The 23464-nt window shown below is 37.5% G+C and overlaps 1 protein-coding gene across 5 annotated transcripts in view; it reads right to left on the reverse strand.

Moving 5' to 3' along the window:
- Nucleotides 1-23464, reverse strand: part of TBC1D1 (TBC1 domain family member 1) — a 315182-nt gene that overhangs the window by 71934 nt on the left and 219784 nt on the right. For all 5 annotated transcript variants that reach the window (XM_044681366.1, XM_044681365.1, XM_044681364.1 and 2 more), the window contains one exon: nucleotides 2330-2491. In XM_044681366.1, the coding sequence (XP_044537301.1) occupies nucleotides 2330-2491 (162 nt within the window). The remainder of the gene's footprint in view (nucleotides 1-2329; nucleotides 2492-23464) is intronic.

Genomic DNA, 23464 nt, shown 5'->3' on the forward strand with positions numbered 1-23464 from the left:
AGCTTGTAGAAATAATCAACAACTTTAGCAAAGTTGCAGGATACAAAATAAATGTACATAAATCATCAGCATTTCTATATATTTCCAAGACAGCACAGCAGCAAGAGGTAGAAACAGAAACACCATTTAAAATCACCCTAGACAATATAAAATACATAGGAATCTATCCACCAAAAAAAAAAAAAAACCACAGGAATTATACAAAAACAACTACAAAACACTTTCCAAACAATTAAAACTAGACCTAAACAATTGGAAAAACATTGAGTGCTCATGGGGAGGACGAGCTAACATAATAAAAATGACCATTCTACCCAAATTAATTTACCTATTTAGTGCCATACCTATCAAACCACCAAAAAACTTTTTTACTGAATTAGGAAAAACTATAACAAATTCATCTGGAATAACAAAAGATCAAGAATATCAAGGGAAATAATTTAAAAAATGTGAAGGAAGGGGGCCTAGCAGTACCAGATATTAAACTGTACTATAAAGCAGCAGTCATCAAAACAATATGTTACTGGCTAAGAGACAAAAGGGAGGATCAGTGGAATAGACTTGGGGTAAGTGACATCAGCAAGACAGTGTATGATAAACCCAAAGAGCCCAACTTTTGGGACAAAAATCCACTATTTGACAAAAACTGCTAGGAAATTTGGAAAACAATCTGGGAGAGATTAGGTTTATATCAACATCTCACACGTTACACCAAGATAAATTCAGAATGGGTAAATTCAGAATATAAAGAGGGAAACTATAAATAAGTTAAGTGAACATAGAATAGTTTACTTGTCAGATCTCTGGGAAAGGAAAGATTTTAAAACCAAGCAAGAGTTAGAGAAAATTACAAAATGTAAAATAAATGATTTTGATTATATCAAACTAAAAAACTTTTGTACAAACAAAAACAATGTAGTCAAAATCAGAAGGGAAACAACAAATTGGGAAAAATCTTTATAACAAAAAACTCTGACAGGGGTCTAATTACTCAAATATACAGGAGTTAAACCAATTGTATAAAAAATCAAGCCATTCCCCAATTGATAAATGGGCAAGAGACATGAATAGGCAATTTTCAGATAAAGAAATCAAAAGTATCAATAAGCACATGAGAAAGTGCTCTAAATCTCTAATAATTAGAGAAATGGAAATCAAAACAACTCTGAGGTACCACCTCACACCTATCAGATTGGCTAAAATGAAAGAAAGGGAGAGTAATGAATGCTGGAGGAGATGTGGCAAAACTGGGACATTAATGCATTGCTGGTGGAGTTGTGAACTGATCCAACCATTCTGGATGGCAATTTGGAACTATGCTCAAAGGGCTATAAAAGAATGCTTGCCCTTTGATCCAGCCATACCATTATTGAGGTTGTACCCCAAAGAGATCATAGATAAACAGACTTGTATGAAAATATTTATAGCTGCGCTTTTTGTGGTGGCAAAAAACTGGAAAATGAGGGTATGTCCTTCAATTGGGGAATGGCTGAATAAATTGTGGTATATGCTGGTGATGGAATATTATTGCCCTCAAAGGAATAATAAACTGGAGGAATTCCATGTGAACTGGAAAGACCTCCAGGAAGTGATGCAGAGTGAAAGGAGCAGAGCCAGAAGAACATTGTACACAGAGACTGACATACTGTGGTAAAATCGAATGTAATGGACCTCTGTACCAGCAGCAATACAATGACCCAGGACAATTCTGAGGGACTTATGGAAAAGAATGCTACTCACATTCAGAGGAAGAACTGCAGGAGTGGAAACAGAAGAAAAACAACTGTTTGAACACATGGGCTGAGGAGGACATGATTGGGGATGTAGACTCGAAACTACCACACCAATGCAACTATCAACAATTTGGAAATAGGTCTGGATCAATGACACATACTAAAACCAGTGGAAATACACATCAGCCATGGGGGGAGGGAGAGAGGAGCTGGGGGGGAGGGAAGTGGTGAAGGGGAAAGTAAGTGCATGAATTATGTAACCATGTTAACTTTTCTAAAAAATAAATATTAATAAATGTTAAAAAGAGTATATTATCCAGTTAAAAAGTAGGATAAACCCTTCAGTTTTCCACCTTTTTCTTACTATCTAGTCTTTTGAAAAATTTACTTTCTATTTGGAAAAAAACAAAACACAAAACTCATGTCAATCCATTTTTGTCATCCACTTAAGATTTGAATAGCACATGGGGTAGATTTAAGCATCTAGCTAAAATTAAACTTATCCAAAGATTTCGATTCTTCTTTCAAATCCTTCCTTCAGAGACAGTTTAGATTCGGGAGTACTTTATCTTACAACAAAAAAAGGTAAAACTTACCTTGCCCAACAGCAGAGTGCATTTTTTCCATGTCAAACTTAATCTTTGACCTTCCTGGTGTACTTAACATTTTTTCCCATACTGAAGTTACATCTTTAAGACAGGGAGTGATTTCTTCATAATCAAGCTTCAGGCGTTTATTTAGCAAATCATTTTCAGAAGCTAAAAACAGAATTTAAAAATGTTAGTAAATTTTGACTCTTTATTATCATATAAGATAAACCACACAATGCTGACCTATTATGTCTTAAGATCTAAGGTGATCAAGGTTAAAGGGAAGAGGCAGCTAGATGGCTCAGTGGATAGAGAGTCAGGCATGGATAAGGAAGTCCTGGGTTCAAATCTGGCCTCAGATACTAGCTGTATGACCCTGGGCAAGTTACTTAACTCCATGTGCCCATCCCTTTCTGCTCTTCTGCCTTAGAACTGATACTTACTGATTCCAAGACAGAAGATACAGGTTGTAAGGAAAAAAACAAGAAGTTAAAGGTTAGAGAATTCACAACATGCCATACAGTGTGGCCCAAGCAGGGGGTTAGTTTTGGACTGAGGATACTCGGTAGTTGTCACTCTTTTTTCACTTCTGGTACAATATTCTTTGCCAAAGAATCACCATACACTGAACATTTAAACTGGCGACATCACTGAGGAGTCAAGCAGATTTGTGTATGCTACTTTGCTTCAATAAAAGCAGAAGTTATTCTTGAGTTCTTTCTGAGTTCAAAGTCTGATGTGTTTTGCAGTTGAAGCAAACATGTAATAGGTAAAACCATACTATATATTTTGGGTAAGTAAAATTTGTAATAAAGAAACTTATTAACAAATTTGATTTTATCTGTAATAATATAGTATCCAAAATTTCGTGATACCCACAGCCAAAAGTACAATACATTGCACACCCCTTTGAGAACTACTGAGATAACTTATAAGCCACAACTGGTCTACCTATGAAATTAGCCCTAGAGAACCAACACAGAATAGATATTCTTATTTTTTATAACTTTGGCTCACAGTGTCTTTGCATTAAATAATAAATAAGATTAGTTATTTAATTAGCTAATTAGCTTAATTAGCTAATCTGCTTAATTAAAAGTTATCAGGGCAACTAGGTGGCACAGTGGATAGAGTGTCAGGCCTGGAGTTGGAGGAGATAGGTTCAAATCTGATCACAGACACTTCCTAATTGTGTGACCTAGGCAAGTCACCCAATGCTGTTTGCCTAGCCCTTGCCCTTCTATCTTAAAGTTGTTACTAAGATAGAAAAGGATAAAAAAAATTTATCTGAACACATTCTATTTAGCATGTTAGAAATTGTAAGTGCTGCTACAGGTTATACTTTAAAATATTCTTGACTCAATTAGTTGCTTAAACAGTTTCAATGAATGGAATTGAATTACTTTGTAAGGAAGCTCATTCTGCTGTTTGATAGCTTTAATTATAAGGAAAGTAAGGAAAGGCTTTTTTTTTTTTTTTTTTTGGTTCTAGTTTTGTTTTATAACTGAGGTAAAATCTTCCTTCCTGTAACTTTTCTTCACAGTCCCTCTTCTCCCGCAGAAATAACTAAGTCTATTGATGATGCCTTATGGCAGCCTTTCAAATAGCCAAATGCAGCAAACATCTAATCAAAGTGCTTCTCATTTTCCAGTTGTTACAACCATTTCTCCTATAGTATGGTTCCCAGAACCCTTAACAACCTAGCCACCCTCTCCATCTTCTCTAGTTTGTCCAAGATACTCTTAAAATATGGTATCTTAAATTCCATACATGCTTTAACCGGCACAGAATACAAGAACAATTTCCCATAAAATGTTTATTTTAATGCTACCTAAGCTTAATGTATTTAGTAGAAGTAAACATCAAGGACATATGAATTTGGCAGTGTGAGTACTCTCTCTTCTAGTAAAGACTGCAGGACCTTTGCATTTTAGTGGCAGTCTTCAAGCATTCCCGGGACCAAACTACTCATCACCTGAGGGTCAACCTAGTAATCTGCCTCTTTGAATGGTGCTAGACTGGCCTTACCAGCTTGGGTAGGACCTGTCATACTATGAATTCTGCTGCAGTAGCCCTTAAAGGCCCATGGTCATCCCTGTGAAATGATGAGCAATCAGTGGAGGAAAAGGAAAATGGAGGATTAAAAGCATAGACCAGGATGGCTGGACCAAAGAGATAGAGGGAAGATGTGTGATAGACCAGAACCTGATTACAAAGGGCTTTAAATGACAAAGAAAGGGCATTTTCTTTTACTGCAGGAAACCATAGAAGTTTCATGAGCAGAGACAGACTCTTATAGACCCTGTGCTCTAGGAATATCAATCTGGCATAGCAATTTGGAATGTGGACTAGAAGCTGAATATAGGGAGGCTTCTTTAGGAAGCTGCTGTATTTTCTAAGGAAGAGGTAATAAAGGCTCATATTAGAGTGATTGTAAGGTGAGAAGCCAGGAGAGGTTCAACTGATGTAAGTCTTCAACAAGAAACTGCTATGGATGACACCGTTAAGGACATTATCAAAATTCAAGCTTGAACCTACAATACTACACTGAAAAGACCTGATTAAGGAGAATATAAAATTCATTCTTATCTTAACTCAAAACTTAGGGAGCATTAGCCAAGATAAGGCTCCCCAAGTCTTATTTATAAAAATAGGCACCATTTTATTGTTATCCATAAATATATTTACCATCATTAAAATATGTTGGTTCTAGAGATAAAATATATGCCAAAACACAGACATGTTTTAGAGAGTTGATAAACTGGCATTCTTTAATGATGTTAATCTTTAAATGTGTGTGTGAATGTGTTCTTAAAATGTTTTCTTTTCCCCCTGAGTCTGACAGAAGTACAAAAATCATAAACGTATATTCACTTTAAGCCATGTACATTCATTTTAAGCCATGCTTTAAATGCCATACTTATCTTTCATTAGCTTCCCTAAAATAATAGCATCACACATACACATTTTTCCCCTGAGAATACGCACTTTTCAATTAAGTAGAACATAATAAACATTCATTTAATCCCTCTCAATTCTTGACTCAGGAAATTTGCTCATAAGTCATTTAAATGAACATCATAAATCTGTTAAAGTGGAATAAGAGGAAACCACAGAATCACAGGAATGGAGTTCAATTTTCTAATGTTACAATGAGTCAACTGATGCCCTGAGCAGTTGTGTCTTGCCCATAGTAAGTAGCATAGCAACTTAAAAAGCAAACCAGGTAAGAGAACGTGGGTCAAGGCAATTGGTCAAGTGTGAATTCTGCACCTACTATGTACCAGGCACTGTGCCAAGCCCTGGGGATACAGAGAAAGGCAAACACAATCCTTGCCTTCAAGGAGCTTACAATCAAATGGGGGGGCAGCATGCAAACAACTATGTACAAAGAGGATATATCTAAAATAAGAGCTACTCATTCCACTCTATCATACTGTCTTATATTGGAGTAGATGTGTTATTTTAGATGAACTAAAGATGGGTAACTTCTTGTAGTACAATAGGTACTCTTCAAAGCTTTGTCCTGGGCTCTCTTCTCTTTTGTCTCTAGACTCTCTTACCAATTAATTAGTTTAATTATTATTATTTCTCTGTAGATGTTTCCCAAATCTATATTTCTAGCCCAAGTCTCTTCTCCAGTCCTATATTTCAAACTGAATGCTGGACATTTTGAACTATATCCCAGTTCAAAACAGAATTCATTCTTTTCCCGAAAAAACCTCCTTTTTTTCTGAACTTCAATCAATCAAAAAAGTATTTATTATTAAGTACCTATCACATGTCAAGCAAGTGCTAGTCACTAACATACAAAGAATGAAGCCATCTTTTTTTCCTCGAAGAGCTACATTCTAATGAAAGATACAAGTACACGCACATAGGCATCCACACATCACACAACATAAATAGAAAGAAAATAAATACAAATACATGTAGTGGGATACAAAATAGTTTGGAAGGGAAAGCAGCAGTAGCTGTGGGGATCAGGAAAGGCTTCACATAGAAGATGGTGGCTGAGCTGTATCTTAAAGAAGAGGAGGATGAAATGAGGCAGAAGTGAGGGGGAGGAGGCTTCAAACACCAAAGGGCACCCCCATCCCTCTGGTCCTCAAGTACACCCCCACTGTAATCCCCTCTCATCCCACACATATCAGTTGCCAAAGGGCATTGTTTCTCTCTGCAGCATCTCTTGAATTCATGCTCTATCTGACTCACAATTATTACCCTAATTCAAAGCCCTCATCACTGGTCATATGGACTATTTCAATGACTTTTTTTTTTAATTAAAAAGCCTTCCCTTCCTCTTGAAATGTATACACATATTGGTTTCAAGGAGGAAGAGATGTAAGGGCTAGGCAATAGGAATTAAGTGATTTGCCAAAGGTCACATAGCTAGGAAGTGTCTGAGGACAGATGTGAACCTAGGACCTCTGGGTTCCAGGCTACTGTGCTACCTGGCTGCCCCCTAGGCTGGAACCTTTGGCTCCCTTCAATGCTCACCTCAAGCACTATCTCCTACAAGTAACCAGTCTTGATTCCCTCTCTCCTCACAGTTGGGGCTAGTATTTCTCCAAGATCAAAATTATTTTCTATATACTTTGAATTCACTTAGGATAGATGTCTACTCCTGCTCCCCAACCTCTAGCAGAATGGAGAGTGCCTCAAAAAAGTTTGCTTTATTTTTGTCTTTGTATGCCTCAACCCTAACACTGTGTCTGACATAGAGGTAATGCTCTGAAAATGTATCTTTGATTGAACTGAAGTTAATTGAAATAATGATAGTCAAGTTCCTTGAATTCTTAGGACCTCATTTTTCTCATCTGTAAAATGGGGATACAAGTAGCTATATTATCTACCTCATGACAGGGCTGCTAATGAATTTCAAAGAAAACACTATGCAAAGTTAAAATATTATAGAGATGTCAACAGGTAATAGTTAGGAATATCAACAGCTAAATTAATATTTCTAGGTGGTCCAAGAATGAAGTCATTTTTAGTCTTTACTGTATCCCCTTTTCACAATTGTTTGAAGGTGGCATAAAAGTTACATGTGGTTTTGTATTTGTATGTGAGCTTCATGGGTTACTAGGGCCAGAAACAGACCCATCACGTGGGGACCAAAGTTTTGGTGAGAGTCCTCTTTATTTTCTCGGCTGATCTGGTCATCAGACAAAAGATTATAGGCTGCCACCAAGCCTGAGCTCAGCTTCCTTATTAATAATGAAATTTTCCAAATTTCTAAATGATATACTAACTGCACCAAGACCTAGAACTCTTCAAAGACTTCTTGGTGAAATTCATGTTAATAAAATAGAAATAGTTTAACTATCTGTACTGTTAAAACAAAGTAGGTGAGAAAATATATACCGCTCAGAATGGGACATACAACTAGATGAGAGAATTCAGGAAGCCATCAAAGCTTATGATGTTCACACAGCCCCGAATGAGTTCTAGAACCCTGCATAGCAGGTGACAGAAGGATGGTAATTCCACTCAAATTCCCCTATGTGACTCTTTTCTCACTAATATTCCCTTTTATTGGAATTATTGTAATCAATATCTCTATCTAGCACCAGGAACGTATAAAGGAACATCATAGGCAATTACTAGAACCCTCACAAGCCCCCTCCAAACTCCTAGGAAAAGCCCCACCTTTATATGTTATGATACAAAAATTCCCCTAGAAGTCACTTTACAACAAACCAGCAGACAGTGAGTTAATGTTAAATGATTTTTTTTTAATTTTTATTTTTTAGAAAAATTTTCCATGGTTACATGATTCATACTCTTACTCTCTCCTCCTGCCCCCAACCCCCATCCCAACCCCCACCCCCACCCCGGTAGCCAATGCCCATTTCCACTGTTTTCTTCATGTGTCATCGATCATGACCTATTTCCATATTTTTGATAGTTGCACTGGGGTGGTTATCTAGAGTTTACTTCCCAAATCATGTCCACATCAATCCATATGTTCAAGCACTTGTTTTTCTTCTGTGTTTCCACTCCCGTAGTTCTTCCTCTGAATGTGGATAGCGTTCTTTTCCATAAGTCCCTCAGAACTGTCCTGGATCATTGCATTGTTTCTAGTAGAGAAGTCCATTACAATCAATTTTACCACCGTGTATCAGTCTGTGTGTACAATGTTCTTCTGGCTCTACTCCTGGAAGTCATTCCAATTCACATAGAATTCTTCCAGTTTATTATTCCTTTGAGCACAATAGTATTCCATCACCAGCAGATACCACAATTTGTTCAGACATTCCCCAATTGACAGGCATACCCTCGTTGTCCAGGTTTTTCCACTACAAAGAGTGCGGCAGCTATAAATATTTTTGTACAAGTCTTTTTCCTTATGAACTCTTTAGGGTACAAACCCAGCAATGGTATGGCTGGATCAAAAGGCAGGCAGTCTTTTAGCTCTCTTTGGGCATAGTTCCAAATTGCCATCCAGAATAGTTGGATCAATTTACAACTCCGCCAGCAATGCATTAATGTCCTAATTTTGCCACATTTCCTCCAACATTTATTACTCTCCCCTGCTGTCATTTTAGCCAATCTGCTAAGTGTGAGGTGGTACATCAGAGTTGTTTTGATTTGCATTTCTCTAATTATTAGAGATTTAGAATACTTTCTTATATGCTTATTGAGAGTTTTGATTTCTTTATCTAAAAATTGCCTATTCATGTCCCTTGCCCATTTGTCCATTGAGGAATTGCTTGATTTTTTTATACAATTGATTTAGCTCCTTGTATATTTGAGTAATTAGACCTCTGTCAGAGTTTTTTGTTATGAAGATTTTTTCCCAGTTTGTTGTTTCCCTTCTGATTTTGGTTGCATTGTTTTTAATTAAATTTTGATTTAATGTAATCAAAATTATTTACTTAACATTTTGCAATTTTTTCTAACTCTTGCTTGGTTTTAAAATCTTTCCTTTCCCAGAGATGTGACAAGTATATTATTCTGTGTCACCTAATTTACTTATAATTTCCTTCTTTATATTCAAGTCATTCACCCATTCTGACTTTATCTTGGTGTAGGGTGTGAAATGTTGATCTAAACCTAATCTCTCCCATATTGTTTTCTAATTTTCCTAGCAGTTTTTGTCAAATAGTGGATTTTTGTCCCAAAAGTTGGGCTCTTTGGGTTTATCATACACTGTCTTGCTGATGTCACTTACCCCAAGTCTATTCCACTGATCCTCCCTTCTGTTTCTTAGCCAGTACCATATTGTTTTGATGACTGCTGCTTTATAGTACAGTTTAATATCTGGTACTGCTAGGCCCCCTTCCTTCACATTTTTTTCATTACTTTCCTTGATATTCTTGATCTTTTGTTCTTCCAAATGAATTTTGTAATAGTTTTTTCTAATTCAGTAAAAAAGTTTCTGTGTTTTTTCTTGGTGTTCCTTTATCTTCTTCTGATCCATTTGCTTTTTGTTCAATTTCTGGATAGAAGCTGTCAATTGTGGTTTCTTTTTTCTTTTTCTGTTGTTTACTCACAGTTTTTCCTTCTTTCTCCCCTGAAATTGGCTGAAATCTTGGTCCTCAGATCATTTTTTTTACCTGTGGGTTTGGGCTATTCAGCCCTGGGAAGGTATCTTTGTTTTGTTGATTAATTAGGTTAGTGGGACTTGAGGCCAGATTTTCCCAGCTGGTGGTAAAAGATAGAGAAGTGAATTGGGCTTTCACTGTAGTCTGTGGGGGAGGAGTGTTGGAGCTTCCCTGCCCTCAGAAGACTTCTAGTCTGCTGTATTGATAGGATTAAGCCCAAGTGTGGATATTCTGCACAGCTCTAAGTGCCTTGAGGTGAAAACCTGGAGAGAAAGGGGCAGGGAAGCACAAGATGGAGGGTATGTTCACCCTCTCTGGGTTTCTCCACCCCGCCCCCCAACAGCCTCCCTCCTGTCCAGGATCAGAGACTTTAGTTTGGCACCGCTATGCCAGTGAGGCACTCCCTTGGACTAGTGCCCCAGCCCACCTAGAGATTCCAGGATCTGCTAGAGACTCAGCACATTAGGTGGAGAAGGGGATCTGGGATCTTCCTCCTTTCTTTCCCCTCCCAGTGGACAGTTCCAAGAATTCAGGCTTTTTATCTCTTTTTTTCCCGGTATACCTTTTAAGTTGGGTTCAGCTAGAGGATCCTCCAGCTCTGTTCTGTTATCAGATTTGGTTTTCTGTTCCCTCAGAGTCCTTTGTCTTTGGTGGTGAAGGGCTTTATAGAGGTCTGGAGTCTTGCTATTTCTATGCAGCCATCATCCCAGAATTCCTCAATTCAATGTTAAAGATTTTAAAACCCTTACTTAGGGCTCTCACTCCCATACACAGGTGCCTACAAAAACAGGCCAGAATAGTCTCCAAGTTTCCCTCCTCCTCCCTGATTCAGTATAGTACACATAAAAGAACAATGAATGAAATATGGAGAAATTGTCTCCCATGAAAAGACTGTACTTTCTCACCACTGTGGCCCAAGAGATACGTCAAACACACCTAACACATTGTCTCTAAGAAAGGATGTACGGTGAGAATGGATTTCCATACCAAGATTTTGTGTGATCTCAAAGCGTATAAAATAAACCTTAATCAAGGCAAAGCAGAGCAGTATTCATGATGCCTGCCTGCCTGCCTGCCTGCCTGCAATTCAAACTGTCTCTCTTCTAGTTCATAGAGGAGTGTTGGAATGCTGAGACCCTGGTGAGATGGCTTTAAATATCTTCTTTGAATTCCACGTGGTGAGTTAAAGACTGACTAAATCTTCCTGAACTTCTCTTAAGAAAATTCTTTTAGTAAACTCTGTGAATGAAGTTTTGCTCCATTCATCTCCAGGCCTCTGGCCCTCTAACTCTCAGCTGAGGGTTAAGATCTACCTGGATTAGAGGATTGTAATAAATTACCTACTGGGTTAGATTCTTATTTCCTTATTTTCCTCTCTCTCTTCTTAATTGTAAATAAACTTCCATAAAAGTCAATTTTGACTTGAGATTATTCTTAATTGAGGATTGATAATAGTTCAATCCTCTGGCGACCATCTTTTAATATATTGAACCCATAAAACCCCTTTTTCCTTCTTACAACACAGAGAGTAAGTCTTTCTAAGTCTAAGTTAAGCACTCATTTGTCATGCTACCTTTCAGTTGAAAATCTTTCTGATGAAAAAAAAATCATTTTTTACTGATATTTGACCTTTGCATATCAAGGAGATTTTTAGTTGAGGTAAAAAATGGGCAGAATCCCATGAGTGTTATTCCAGTTTAGTGAAAGGCAAAGAAAATACAAAATGCTAGTGGCTTATTATTTGACAATAAAAAAGAGCATCTGATTTATTAAAGTTAAATACTGCCTTGATAATGGCACATGAAGTAAGCCTTGGAGGAAGCTAGGGAAGAAAGGAGCATAGAGGCTAGAGGGGAGGAAGGAGCCCAGGACAGGCATGGGACAGCTTGTACTGTCTTCCTCTGCCCGAAAGCAGGAAGCAGAGTGCCACTTTAACATTAGCAAGTAAGCCAGGTTTGGCTGGAATACAGAATATTTGAAGGGGAATTTGAAAAGATAGGCTAGATTCAGATTTTGAAGGGCTTTAACTACCAAGCTAAGGAGTTTGGATCTTATCTTAATCAGAAGCCATTAAGGCTCTTGAGCAGGAGAGGAGTTAACATGGTTAGACTTTCAGATTTCTGCTCTCCTTCCTCCCTCCCTTCTTTCCTTCTTTCCTTCTTTCCTTCTTTCCTTCTTTCCTTCCTTCCTTCCTTCCTTCCTTCCTTCCTTCCTTCCTTCCTTCCTTCCTTCCTTCCTCTTTTTCTTTGTCTCCTTGTATTTGCTTTTTTAAATACACATTGACTTAAAAAAATATTCAATTTCAAATTCTCTCCCTCCCTCCCCTACTCATTGAGAACACAAGCAACATATCCTTAATACATATGAAATAATGTAGAACATTTCCATATTAGGATGTAGGGGGGAAAAAAAAACAAGAAAAAAAATTAAAAATAGGCTCCAATCTGCACTCAGAATACATCAATTCTCTCTTTGAAGGTAGATACCCCCCCCCTTTTTTTTTATCACATATCCTTTGGAAATGTTATGGATCTATGAATCAGAGTAGCTTGCCATTACCATATCGCTATTACTATATAAAATGCTCTCCTGGTTCTTCTCATTTCATTTTGCATCAGTTCATGTAAGTCTTTCCAGGTTTTTCTTTCTTTCTTTCTTTCTTTTTTAAATCCCTTACCTTCTGTCTTGGAACCAATACTGTGTATTGGTTCCAAGGCAGAAGAGTGGTAAGGGCAAGGCAATGAGGGTTGAGTGACTTGCCCAGGGTCACACAACTGGGAAGTGTCTGAGGCAAGATTTGAACCTAGGACCTCCTGTCTCTAGGCCTGGCTCTCAATCCACTGAGCTACCCAGCTGCCCCCTCCAGGTTTTCTAAAAGTATCTTGTTCATCATTTCTTAAGTACAACAGTATTCCATCACAATCATAGACCACAACATTGTTCAGATATTCTCCAAATGATGGGCACACCCTGAATGTCCAATTCTTTGCTACCACAAAAAAACAGCCACTATAAACAGTTTTGTATATATGAGGTTTTTTTTTTTCATTTTTCTTTGATCTCTTTAGGATACAGATGGTAGCAGACTTATATGCTTTTTGTAATGATTATTTTGACAGCTTTTTAGAATGAATTAGCTGAGGGTGAGAGATGGGGGAAAAGAGAAGTTTTTACAGCCATAAGACCTGGGTATTAGTTCTAGTTCTGACTTTTTCTGTGCAAGTCAAAATGTCCCTAAGGTTTAGTTTTCTCATCTGTAAAATAGGGATGATATAATGAACTATATACATATTGTAAAACAACTGTTGCCTAGATGAATTAATAGAGTAATATGGACAATCCTATATATTACTAGATGTATCCCCCTGAAGTTAAAATGACACTAAAGTAATCACAGGATCATAATGAAAAAAACAATATAAATGTGAGCTGCTGCTAGTATTTTTACATCTACAAAACAGGGGCAAGGTCATGGGACAGAAAACTCGGTCCAGATGGCTTGCAATAATAAGGAATTTATTTAGGAATGTGTGGTGAGCTGAACAAGGATTCCAGGGAGGGGCTGATATGGCCAATTCATGAAGATGATATATTGATATTATGATATCACTTAATTTCTGGGGAACCATATTTTGAGTGTTTTTTTTTCCTTCTTTCATTTTTCAAGTAGAAATCATAACCCTAGGGTTAGAGGAAAAATTTAATAGTGTCATAAAAAATGAAGCTGACTTAACTCTGAACAACTACATGGAAACAGAAGAGAAATGCTTCTTTTCTCCTCTTATCAGTCCACGCTCCAATTATCTCATTGTCACCTATTTGTTCTTCCCTACAAAACTGAATAGGCCAAAATTTCAAGATTTCTTACTTTTTAAAAAAATAATGAAATAAAGGAAAGATTACTATTACCACTCATCTATTCTCAGAAATATAGAAAACTTGACAAACCATTTATTTAGGTATAGATTAGAGAAAAGAAAAAAGTTAATGCGATAGGGCATCTTAAGGTATGAAGTTAAAACCACTACTATACATACCAACTGATTAAAGGAAAAGAACAAGTGACTTAGACAAGTTATCTACTGGTGAATATCTACTGGAGATAGTCAACTCCAACATCTCTCACACACACAGAGCGGGATCTGACACGACATTCTTTCTTCCCTTTCTTCTTATCAAAATCAATTTTTACAGTGTCAGACTGATCCATTTAGAATATCTTCAGAGAGTAGAGAGGAGGAAGAAACTGAGAGGATATTCAACCCAATTTGACAAATATTAATTATTCACCTGCTGAGTGCAGACCACTTTTAGGTGTTAGGATAAAAAATATTTTAGGTAAGATATCCATTCAACCCAAGTGTCCATTGAAAACATATGCCAACTGGATCTAACAAAGAATTTTTAAAAGAAACTCTGGACCAAAGGGGCTCATCCAATGCTAACTTTATTTTAAAAATCATCACCCTGTAGACAAATGTAAAAGTCTAGAAGTGCCTGAGGGATTAGCTTAAACTAGAAGACAGCTTAGCAAGGAGAAGGTATAATACTCCTCTGAGAGCTAAGGGGAGAAAAATGGGTAAAGAGAGCAGTTTTGAGACATGGGGCAGGTAAGTGGAAGATTCCTCTCTGATGGCCTTGATTTATGAAGGAGGATGCTCTGTCATCAACTCTAAGGGGGTCAGGGAGCATTAGCCTCAAGGAGAAAGGAAAGCATCTGAAACAATGTCTTGTGCCACTAGTTGGAGGAAGGGAAGGGAGAGATAATGTTTGCACTTCTCTTCTGTCTCTCTCTTCTCAGTAAATATCCCTTTTGTAAAAGCTAATTGATGTTAACTGGCTAAAGAATACTATAGTATTCATCTCTAGGTCACTGATACAGGAGAGATACTAACTATAACTTGTGATTAATATTAGGGAAAATACAATAAAATAGGGACTTGAGAACAGAATTAGAGAAGAACCTATACTACTAGAACTTTGAGGGAGGTGGGGAAGATGGAAGGTTTAAGTTAGCCTTGCTCTGGAGAAACCCAATTCAGTGCAAGACAGGTTACAGGTTACTCAGAGAGTATAAAGGTTACTTAAGAAGTGAATGGTTAGAGGCAACTAGTCGACTCAGTGAATAAAGAGCCAGGTCTGGAAAGGGGAGGTCCTGAGTTCAAATATGGATTCAGACACTTCATAGATGTGTGACCCTGGGCAAGTCACTTAATTCCAATTGCCTAGCCCTTGCCACTCTTCTGCCTTGGACAGATTCTAAGTGAGAAGATAAAGGTTGTAAAAAAAGAGAGAAGCCTGGAGGCAGTGAGAACCCAAATGAAGTTATGTATAAACATGGTTGTCACTTAAAACTCTCATAAAGTAGATAGGCAAAATGTTAACCAAGAATGTCACACTGGGGAAAAGGTCTTGAATACCAACTAAAAGGGTACCTCCCAATCTCTATAGTCTATACTAGCAGATGCTGAGCTCCAGTCAAAATATTTATTCTCCTTCCAAGAATTATTTGAAAATAATAATAAAAATGAACTTGGAACATATCCCGAGAAGCTTTTATGATTTGAAATCTTGCTTAAAAATCAATGCATAAAACTAGCACCATTTCTTTAATGATGTCCTTGCCTGATATAGGCTCAATGACTTGCTGCTCTGATGGTGCATTACTCTACTACATTATGAGTTCAGTGTCAATCTGAGGGTAGACTCATGCAATAAATATAGCATAAGACAACTTGTTGCCTTGATGAATGAGTAGGGTAATACTTCATCAAAAGAATATCCGCATATATTACTGGATGGAACCACCCTACATTAAAAGGACACTAAGGTAATTTTAAAGTGATTTTCAAACTTCCAACAAGCATTAGCTAAAAGATTAAGAGGACAACAGTTTTGACAACCTTATGAATTTTTTGTTCCCATACTTAAGGAATGTTTGAAGTAGAAGAGAAATTAATTGGATCATCTCTGTTACAGCACATAGGCCTAAAGTACCAGAGGTTCCTTGGAACTGTAGGTTCCAAGATGTTTGGGGGCAAAGACCCAATAACCCAAGTCAATAACTCTCTGGGAAGAGCATATAAAAGAAAACTAGTGGCCCCAAAAGGACCATCAAAGCAAAACAAAATTATTTATGGGCACTCTATTAACTCTGGTTATTTTGTTTTCAAATCCTTGTAAGAGATTGTTATGCCATCTTGGCATTTTTGGGGGGGGGGGATCATTACTCATTTAATTCCTTTTCTTTTAAATTTGTTTAAACTCTTGCCTCCTGTCTTAGAATCACTACAAGCAGTAAGGGTGAGGCAACTGGGGTTAAGTGACTTGCCCAAGGTTATAGAGCTAGAAAGTGCCTGAGGCCAGATTTAAACCCAGATCCTCCTGACTCTAGGCCTAGTTTGCTATATACACTGAGCAACCTAGCTGCTCTTCTTGTAATAGATTGTTGAAGAAATACTGTGGGTAATTATGTGATAGCAGAAATCCAGATTCAGTTCTACATCCTCTCTTTCCATGCTTAGTCACCATATAGTAGGACTTTGTACTACACAAACTCAACACACACAAATTCAGATATACAGCACTGGCAATCAAAACAAAAAAAAAGGCAGAAAAATACATAAAATGAACATTTTTAATTATGTGCTAAATTTGTGCCATTCTCCCCAGGGGTATAAAGTTTTGCAGTAGTTTAACCAATCATGCTCCTTCATACTCTAAGAAGCATTAGTGTGAGTCATTATATTGTTTTTCACCAAACATTAGCTCATACATCCATCTTTGTCTACAGTTCTGTTATGTTTGTAATAACAGAGATATTGGGAAGCTGATGGGCTGACCAGGGCCAGATGCCTGCAAGACCCACTTCTCCCACACAGACAGGCTCATCGAGTGAGTAGGGAGGGGGTTAAGTACTCCTTGCTCTCAAACCCCTCCCCCTAAGCAGTTGAGTTTCAGTTGAAAAAGGAGACAGGGCTGAGTGTCTTCAAGCAAGATTCAGCAAAGGCAATTCTTTAATGATGTTCCCTTTCTCTAACTTATATTCCCACAGGTCTGATTGGTAGATATCTTGTTGTTAAGGACTGAGAAGGATCTGACTTCTTGGGCTGGCAACTGACAGGAATCAAGCTTAATGGCTGCAGTGAGTATCCTCTAATAATATACCCAGGCACAGATATTAAAGATAAAGCTTATATTGATAAAAGAAAGAAAGGGAAGACAAGAGTGGGTAATTAGGATTTGGATAAGAACTGGGAAGCCCTGAACTGTCAGGTTGAAGCTGCCCCTCCCCCCCCAGGAAGGAGTGGCAGACCTTTAGCTAACTTGCTCTCAAAGCTAATAGTAATTACTTCTAATGTCTATATAACTAAATAATTATTATATTTATACTGGAAAGGTCTAATCCTACTAGACAGGCAAACTCCTGAGTAGAAACCACAATGGCTTTTGCCACTATGGCCTCCCAGGTGAACCCCCAAATCAGGATCAGCAAGCAGAAAGATCTGTTCCCCTCAACCCCCAGGGATCAACTGTTTTAACCCCCTACCAACTGCCCCCTCACCCAAAGTGATGGGGGAGGGGGGTCCCTTGGAATTCTGGGTGAGGCCTGACCCTGTATTTTGCAGGAATTCCATGCTGCCATTTTCTATATTACAGTTCTCACTTGTAACAGGTCATGTCGATGTCACAGTAGGGCTTCTCTTTATTTCATTAACACTATTTAGTTATTAATCATGATCCCAAAGTACACCACCAGTGACGCTGGTAGCTCTCATAAGCCTAAGAAAAGTCATAAAGTGCCTCAGTAGGTTGGTATAAGAAATACTTATTAAATAATGTGATTCTCTATAATATGCTACTGTATGAAGGGTCATAGAACATATAGGCTGCACAAAATAAGACTCTTCGGTAATTACTACACACTTTAATATATCAATCGCATTATAACACCAATACAGATACTCTCCAACCAATAGAGATCACAACCCATCCATGCCTTCTCATCCTGTAGGACTCATGTCAATGTGCTCCCATAGATCCTCTACAAAGGGTTCGCCTACTCTGTTAGGGGCCTTCCTAGAGTTCTCTTAATGCTGAAACTTACAAGGTGTCCATTTGCTATCCCTTCCTCTCAACACATGACCCAGTCGATACATCTTTGTGATGGCATCTTTTATGTCACTTCTCTAGTGTAATTATTGGTTGGTCAAGTATTTTAGCCTACTTATACTCAACATGTGGCTCTCCATTACTCTTTATGTAACTCTCATCTTTAATTCTGTAGAGATAATGATATTTACTACTTATAGTCACATAGCATCATCAGAAGAATTTTTATATTAAGACAGATCTTCAGACAGATCTATGCCTTTCAGGGAGAACTTGAGCTCATTAAAAGTTCTACAGTATTACATAAAGGCTCTCTAGCCAGATTTCTTTGTAGTGTTCAGTTTGGGATCTGGATCATTGTCCATACACAGCATTTGTGCAATACATATGTTTTTGTTGTTTGTCCTTCATTTTTAAAAAGGACCAATGGCATTCCAGGGTGGTATCTTGACTTGTGCAGGAATTGGATTTAAGTAAGCCAGAGTTGCACAGTCATCAGTCTCACTCTCTTCCAAGTCCAGTGGCAAGACAAAAGTCAGGATGACTGGCTATGGCCTTGAATACAGTGAATAATCTTGGCATCTTCAATGTCTGCTCAATCTCCAAGTACTCCACAGTACACAGTACCTACTTCAACAGCCTTCTTGTTCTCATTCACTCCTTTTCACTGGGAAAGCCTTCACATTCTTGGGGTAGACCTCCCCCTAAATCACTGATTAGTTTGAGGCTCGTCATTTACCCTCAACCTGGTTTAGACCATCTGCCAAGATGGTACATGCTATAGCTTCCTGGAGCCACAGGTGAGAGTTGGATGACAGGTAGATGCCCTGAAAAGGACCCAGCAAGGTCCCACACTAGAGAGCTGCTCATGTACTGATTAAATTCATTGGTTATTTATCCAAGGGAATAGATCTGTCTGAGGAATAAGCATTCTTTATCCCCTTGGTTTTTCCTGCATAGATAGTCTGGCTGAATTATTCGAACTGATTATAGATATCATTTTGGATGCTCTACACTGCTTTAGAGCACCTGAAGGGCCTCACTACCTATAGGGAATCTTACTTCCATTTGGGTTCCATGACAGTAAAAAGTGCTTCTAACAAACATGCTTCCTTGTTTTATTATTCACTTGATGTTAATTATCAGAGAGTAGTCAAGCAAAGTAGACTGTGGTCACAATGAATTGGAAACATCTTGTTGGAGGGAGGCAAGTTAAAGGGATGTTTTAATGAAATGGTGGTGGTTTTTTTTTTATAAGATGCTCAATAAACAATAAAAACAATGGAATCTTTATTCTCTACATTTTTTCAGTATATTGTGCCGTTAGAGAATGTAATTTGAGAAAGTCTGCTGGTCCTCTGTCATAAATGCATCAAGGACGTCTACTACATGTTCTAAGGTGCCATTTCTCATGCCACACATCAGGAATTGGGAATAACTTTAAAAGCATTGGTAGTTGATTAGAAACTCTCTAGAACTCTTTTCCATTTTTCATCTCTTGTTCTCCTTTTCATACTTAAATATCCTCAGGATGACCTTGTCACCTGGTTGTGTCTCTGGCTGATTTTTCTTCAAACTGGCTTTCCTCTTCATTGTTTTGCTATTTTATGAGGCTTGTAATCTTCCTAGATAAAGTTTTACAAATAGGTTAATATTCTGTGACTCTTAGCTGCTATAGTTCTCTGCTTGGCAAGATTAAATGCTTGTTGACTCAGATGGTTCTATGAAGATGGGATTAACTCCACCCTGCCAGTTTTTAGATTTAATTACCAAAAGTGTACACGCCCCACTTATCTTCAAGTGGGGGAAGTCTGTGACCCACATGTACAATAGTGAGTGATAGTGTTGAATCAGAATTGACTGACTGCCCCCTGGGCAGTCCTAAGCAAAGCTTTAGTTGTAATTGGTACACATAAAATGGGAGGAAGGCACAGGAAGTGATGAAAGGAATGGTCTTTATAAATTGCAAGAACCTCCTGTGAAAAGGGTCTTTTTCCTTGAAATGGACGCTGGGGGGAGCTCTGGCTGAGGACTGAGGACTGCTTTCCCTTAGAACTACCACGTGGGTGAGTGAAAAAGGCTGACTCCCTTCCTTGGCTTTTTCCTGGAGGTACTATCCTCTAGAGGGGTCCCTCATTTGGAGGAGGCCTCATGGCTAAAACCTTTGTTTAATTGACCCTTAGGCCCATTGGCTGGAGCTACTGGAACCCTGCCAGAGTAAGCCAGGGCTTGAGCACATAGTCTAGCTTATTAAGCTAGGTCCCTTACTCTGTCCTCTTCTCATTTTTCTACTTTCACTCTTTTCCTTTATTTTATAAATAAATTGCTAAAAATTCATTTGGAATTAATTAATTAAATTCTTGGCAACCACCCTATTAAATATTCAGTCCAACCATAATTTTTACCCTTTTTATAGGCTCTTTTGGGCTCTTTGCTATACCTATTGATTTGAATGACAAAAGTCTGTGTCATATGTTATTCTATCCATTTCTCATATTATATTAGAATCAGACATATTAGTCAAAATAACATTTACTAAGCACCTACCAAATGTCAGGTACTGTGCTAAATGTTGAGGATACTAAGAAAGGGAAAAAACAAGGAGTTAGTAATCTACTAGGGAAGACAATACATTAGGACAATACATTAGCAATTATGTACAAATAAGCTATATACAAGAAAAATTAGAAATGATCAAAAGAGAGAAGCAACTAGAATTAAGAAGACTCAGGAAAGGCTTCCTGCAATTATATACTTAGTTACCATGTATAACAAAATTATCTTCCTGAACAAGTTTTTTTTTAAAAAGAACCAATCTAGTAAGTAATAAATTATTGGTGTTTTTATCAAAACTGCATTGATCAAAATAACTAGCTGGTATACTGACAAATTAATAACATTTGACCAAATAACATAATGGAGATTTTCTTATTAGAAAAGAATAGTTTTTCATACAGAAGCAGGATACTACATCTCTCAACTCATCATCAGCCTACTAGTTCCCAGAGTAACCAAATAACTGGGGCCAGTCAGCAAGTGTAATGGTGTGAGGATCTACCCTCTAACTTCATCAGCTGTTCTAATAACTCAAGCTTGAAAGGAGGAGGATGCAATAATAGCTGCAATCATTGTTAGAGCTGCTAAATCCCAAACAAATAATACAGGGGTCAAACTTGATAGGCAGAGAATGGGGAAATTCATTAAGACAGCAACTAAAATAGCAACGATTCCTGGGAGTTTCTAAGGGTAGTAGAAGGCAAGACAAAGGCCTCTTCACGGTTGACAAGTAGTTGATCACTGAGGGACCCTCACATGTACAGAGCTCCCTGAATGTCTTGATCCTAAAAAGGCATGAAGTAACAGGTAGGGAATAGTTTAGTTTATAATTCTTAACAGTTATATGACTGCCTAATGAACATCACTAACAATGACTTTGACAATGTACACATATTTTACTTTCAGATAAGACTATAGCATGAGTTGCTCCATATTCTCCATCCCTAGATATGTATATTGCAGATGTCCCCTACAAAAACAAATATGGTCCTGAGTAACAGCTATTTTTTTCTCCAGCTGGTATCAGTAAAGCTTTAGACAAGATGACAACCAATTTAGGAATGAAGAGGTCTATAATAGAAAGTATAACATTGTAGAGTTTCTGCTGGGAACAATTCATAATCTATCCATTCTGAATACTGTCTCCCACTGCCATAATAAGAACTTGTGCTGTTGCAATCATAGGAATCAGGGCATGGAAAGCTTAGATAAATGATTTTTCATTCATTCATCTAGAAATGGAAGGGAATTCATATGTGATGTAAATTACTCTGCTCATTTTGCAAATATAAGCGGCTGGCTCCAAGACATAAAGTTAGTAAGCATTAGAAGAAAGGGTTAAATTCAGGTTTTCTGACTTCAGATCTAGCTTTTCCCCCCAATCATTGTTAAAAATATCTCTTTGAGATATGAATAAATCCTAATACTTACAGCTAAAATTCTACAGAGAACAATAAAGTTGCTCAGAAATGGCAATGGGACATAAGATTCATGACTCTTCCTACATTCTCTTAAAAAGAAAAGTGTAATTTCACTTTTCTGAATTTATTTTATTCTTAGGTTAGTGTGAAAAATAAAACTGCTCACTCTTTATGCTCTCTCTCTTCTCTTTAGGAAACCATCCCTTTGGAAGCCTGTAATTCAACCTGAAACAATTCAATTTCAGAACATATGTGCTTTACTTTCTATATATATACATAAACAGGATAATCCATCAAGAACAATCAGGTGTTTTTATTTTCCTACTTCTAGGATACATATATTTACAACCTATTTTAACTACACCTAACAATTCCACAAATAAAGGTAGGTCACAAGACAGAAGGAAAAAGAGGGAAAACAGAACACAGGTTTGGTTATACTGATTTGGTTGTTATGATTTAGGTTGGCATAGCATTGAAACAAACATTAGCCAGAGGCAAACCCTAGAGAACATATAAAGCTTTGTATCATAAGTTGAATATTAGTTAATTAGGAGGAATAAATTCATCAGTTTCAGAAACATAAGAAATTCTAAAATGAATCCTCCTATAAGGTCAGGAGGAGGATGATTGTCTCTGACCCATGTAGTGTACTCGCTTCTACTTAAATCAGAGGGGATTTACTTCTCTTTCATGTCCCTCCCTCAAGGAAGGGACATTCTCCTATGATTTCCCATGTATCATGTTAAGTCTTCTCCCTTTAGAATCTATTGACTATTCTGAAGAATAATTCTGTTACATGGTTCCCTGCATCTGTGGAAATTACTTTTCTTTAACACACAAAACCCTAGACTTCTCAGTCTATAGGTAATCATGTCAGTTTCCTCATCTGTATAATGGGGTTAATCATAGTACAGGGCTATTGGGAGGATCAATGAGATAACATATACACGATGCTTTGTAAACCTTAAAGTGCTACATAAATGTTAGCTATCATCCACATTATGAACTAGCAATAGGGAAAAAATTATTCTAGCAAATCATATTCAAGACACCACATTGCTAACCCATGGATGGAAACAGAATTAGCTTGTGAATTTCTAAGGTCACTTTCTCTGGCAGTAAGAATGCCACAGGTTTGGACCCAGCAACATGGATGACTGGAGCCAGTCAACACCATTCTGTAGGACAAGGATGAGGAATAGAGTAATGTCGTGTGAAATTCTCCCTGAGAGCTGCCTGTATGACCTTTTGATATGTTCAACAGCATCTAGACAAAAGATTTTTATTCAGACAAAAAAAAGTGAAATCTATCTTCTTTTTCCTCTTGGCATAGCTAATATTCTGATGTTTTCTTCTCATCAACAAAGTAGTTGCCTAAAATTAATGGAAATACAAAAGTAAAAACTGTAACCTTGAAAGATGCATTTTTATTAGCACTAGGCAACACTACTTGTAATTACATATGTAGTTTGTATATATTTTTGTCTCTCCCATTAAAC

Source organism: Gracilinanus agilis, chromosome 6 (assembly GCF_016433145.1).
Source record: "Gracilinanus agilis isolate LMUSP501 chromosome 6, AgileGrace, whole genome shotgun sequence".
Taxonomy (NCBI): domain Eukaryota; kingdom Metazoa; phylum Chordata; class Mammalia; order Didelphimorphia; family Didelphidae; genus Gracilinanus; species Gracilinanus agilis.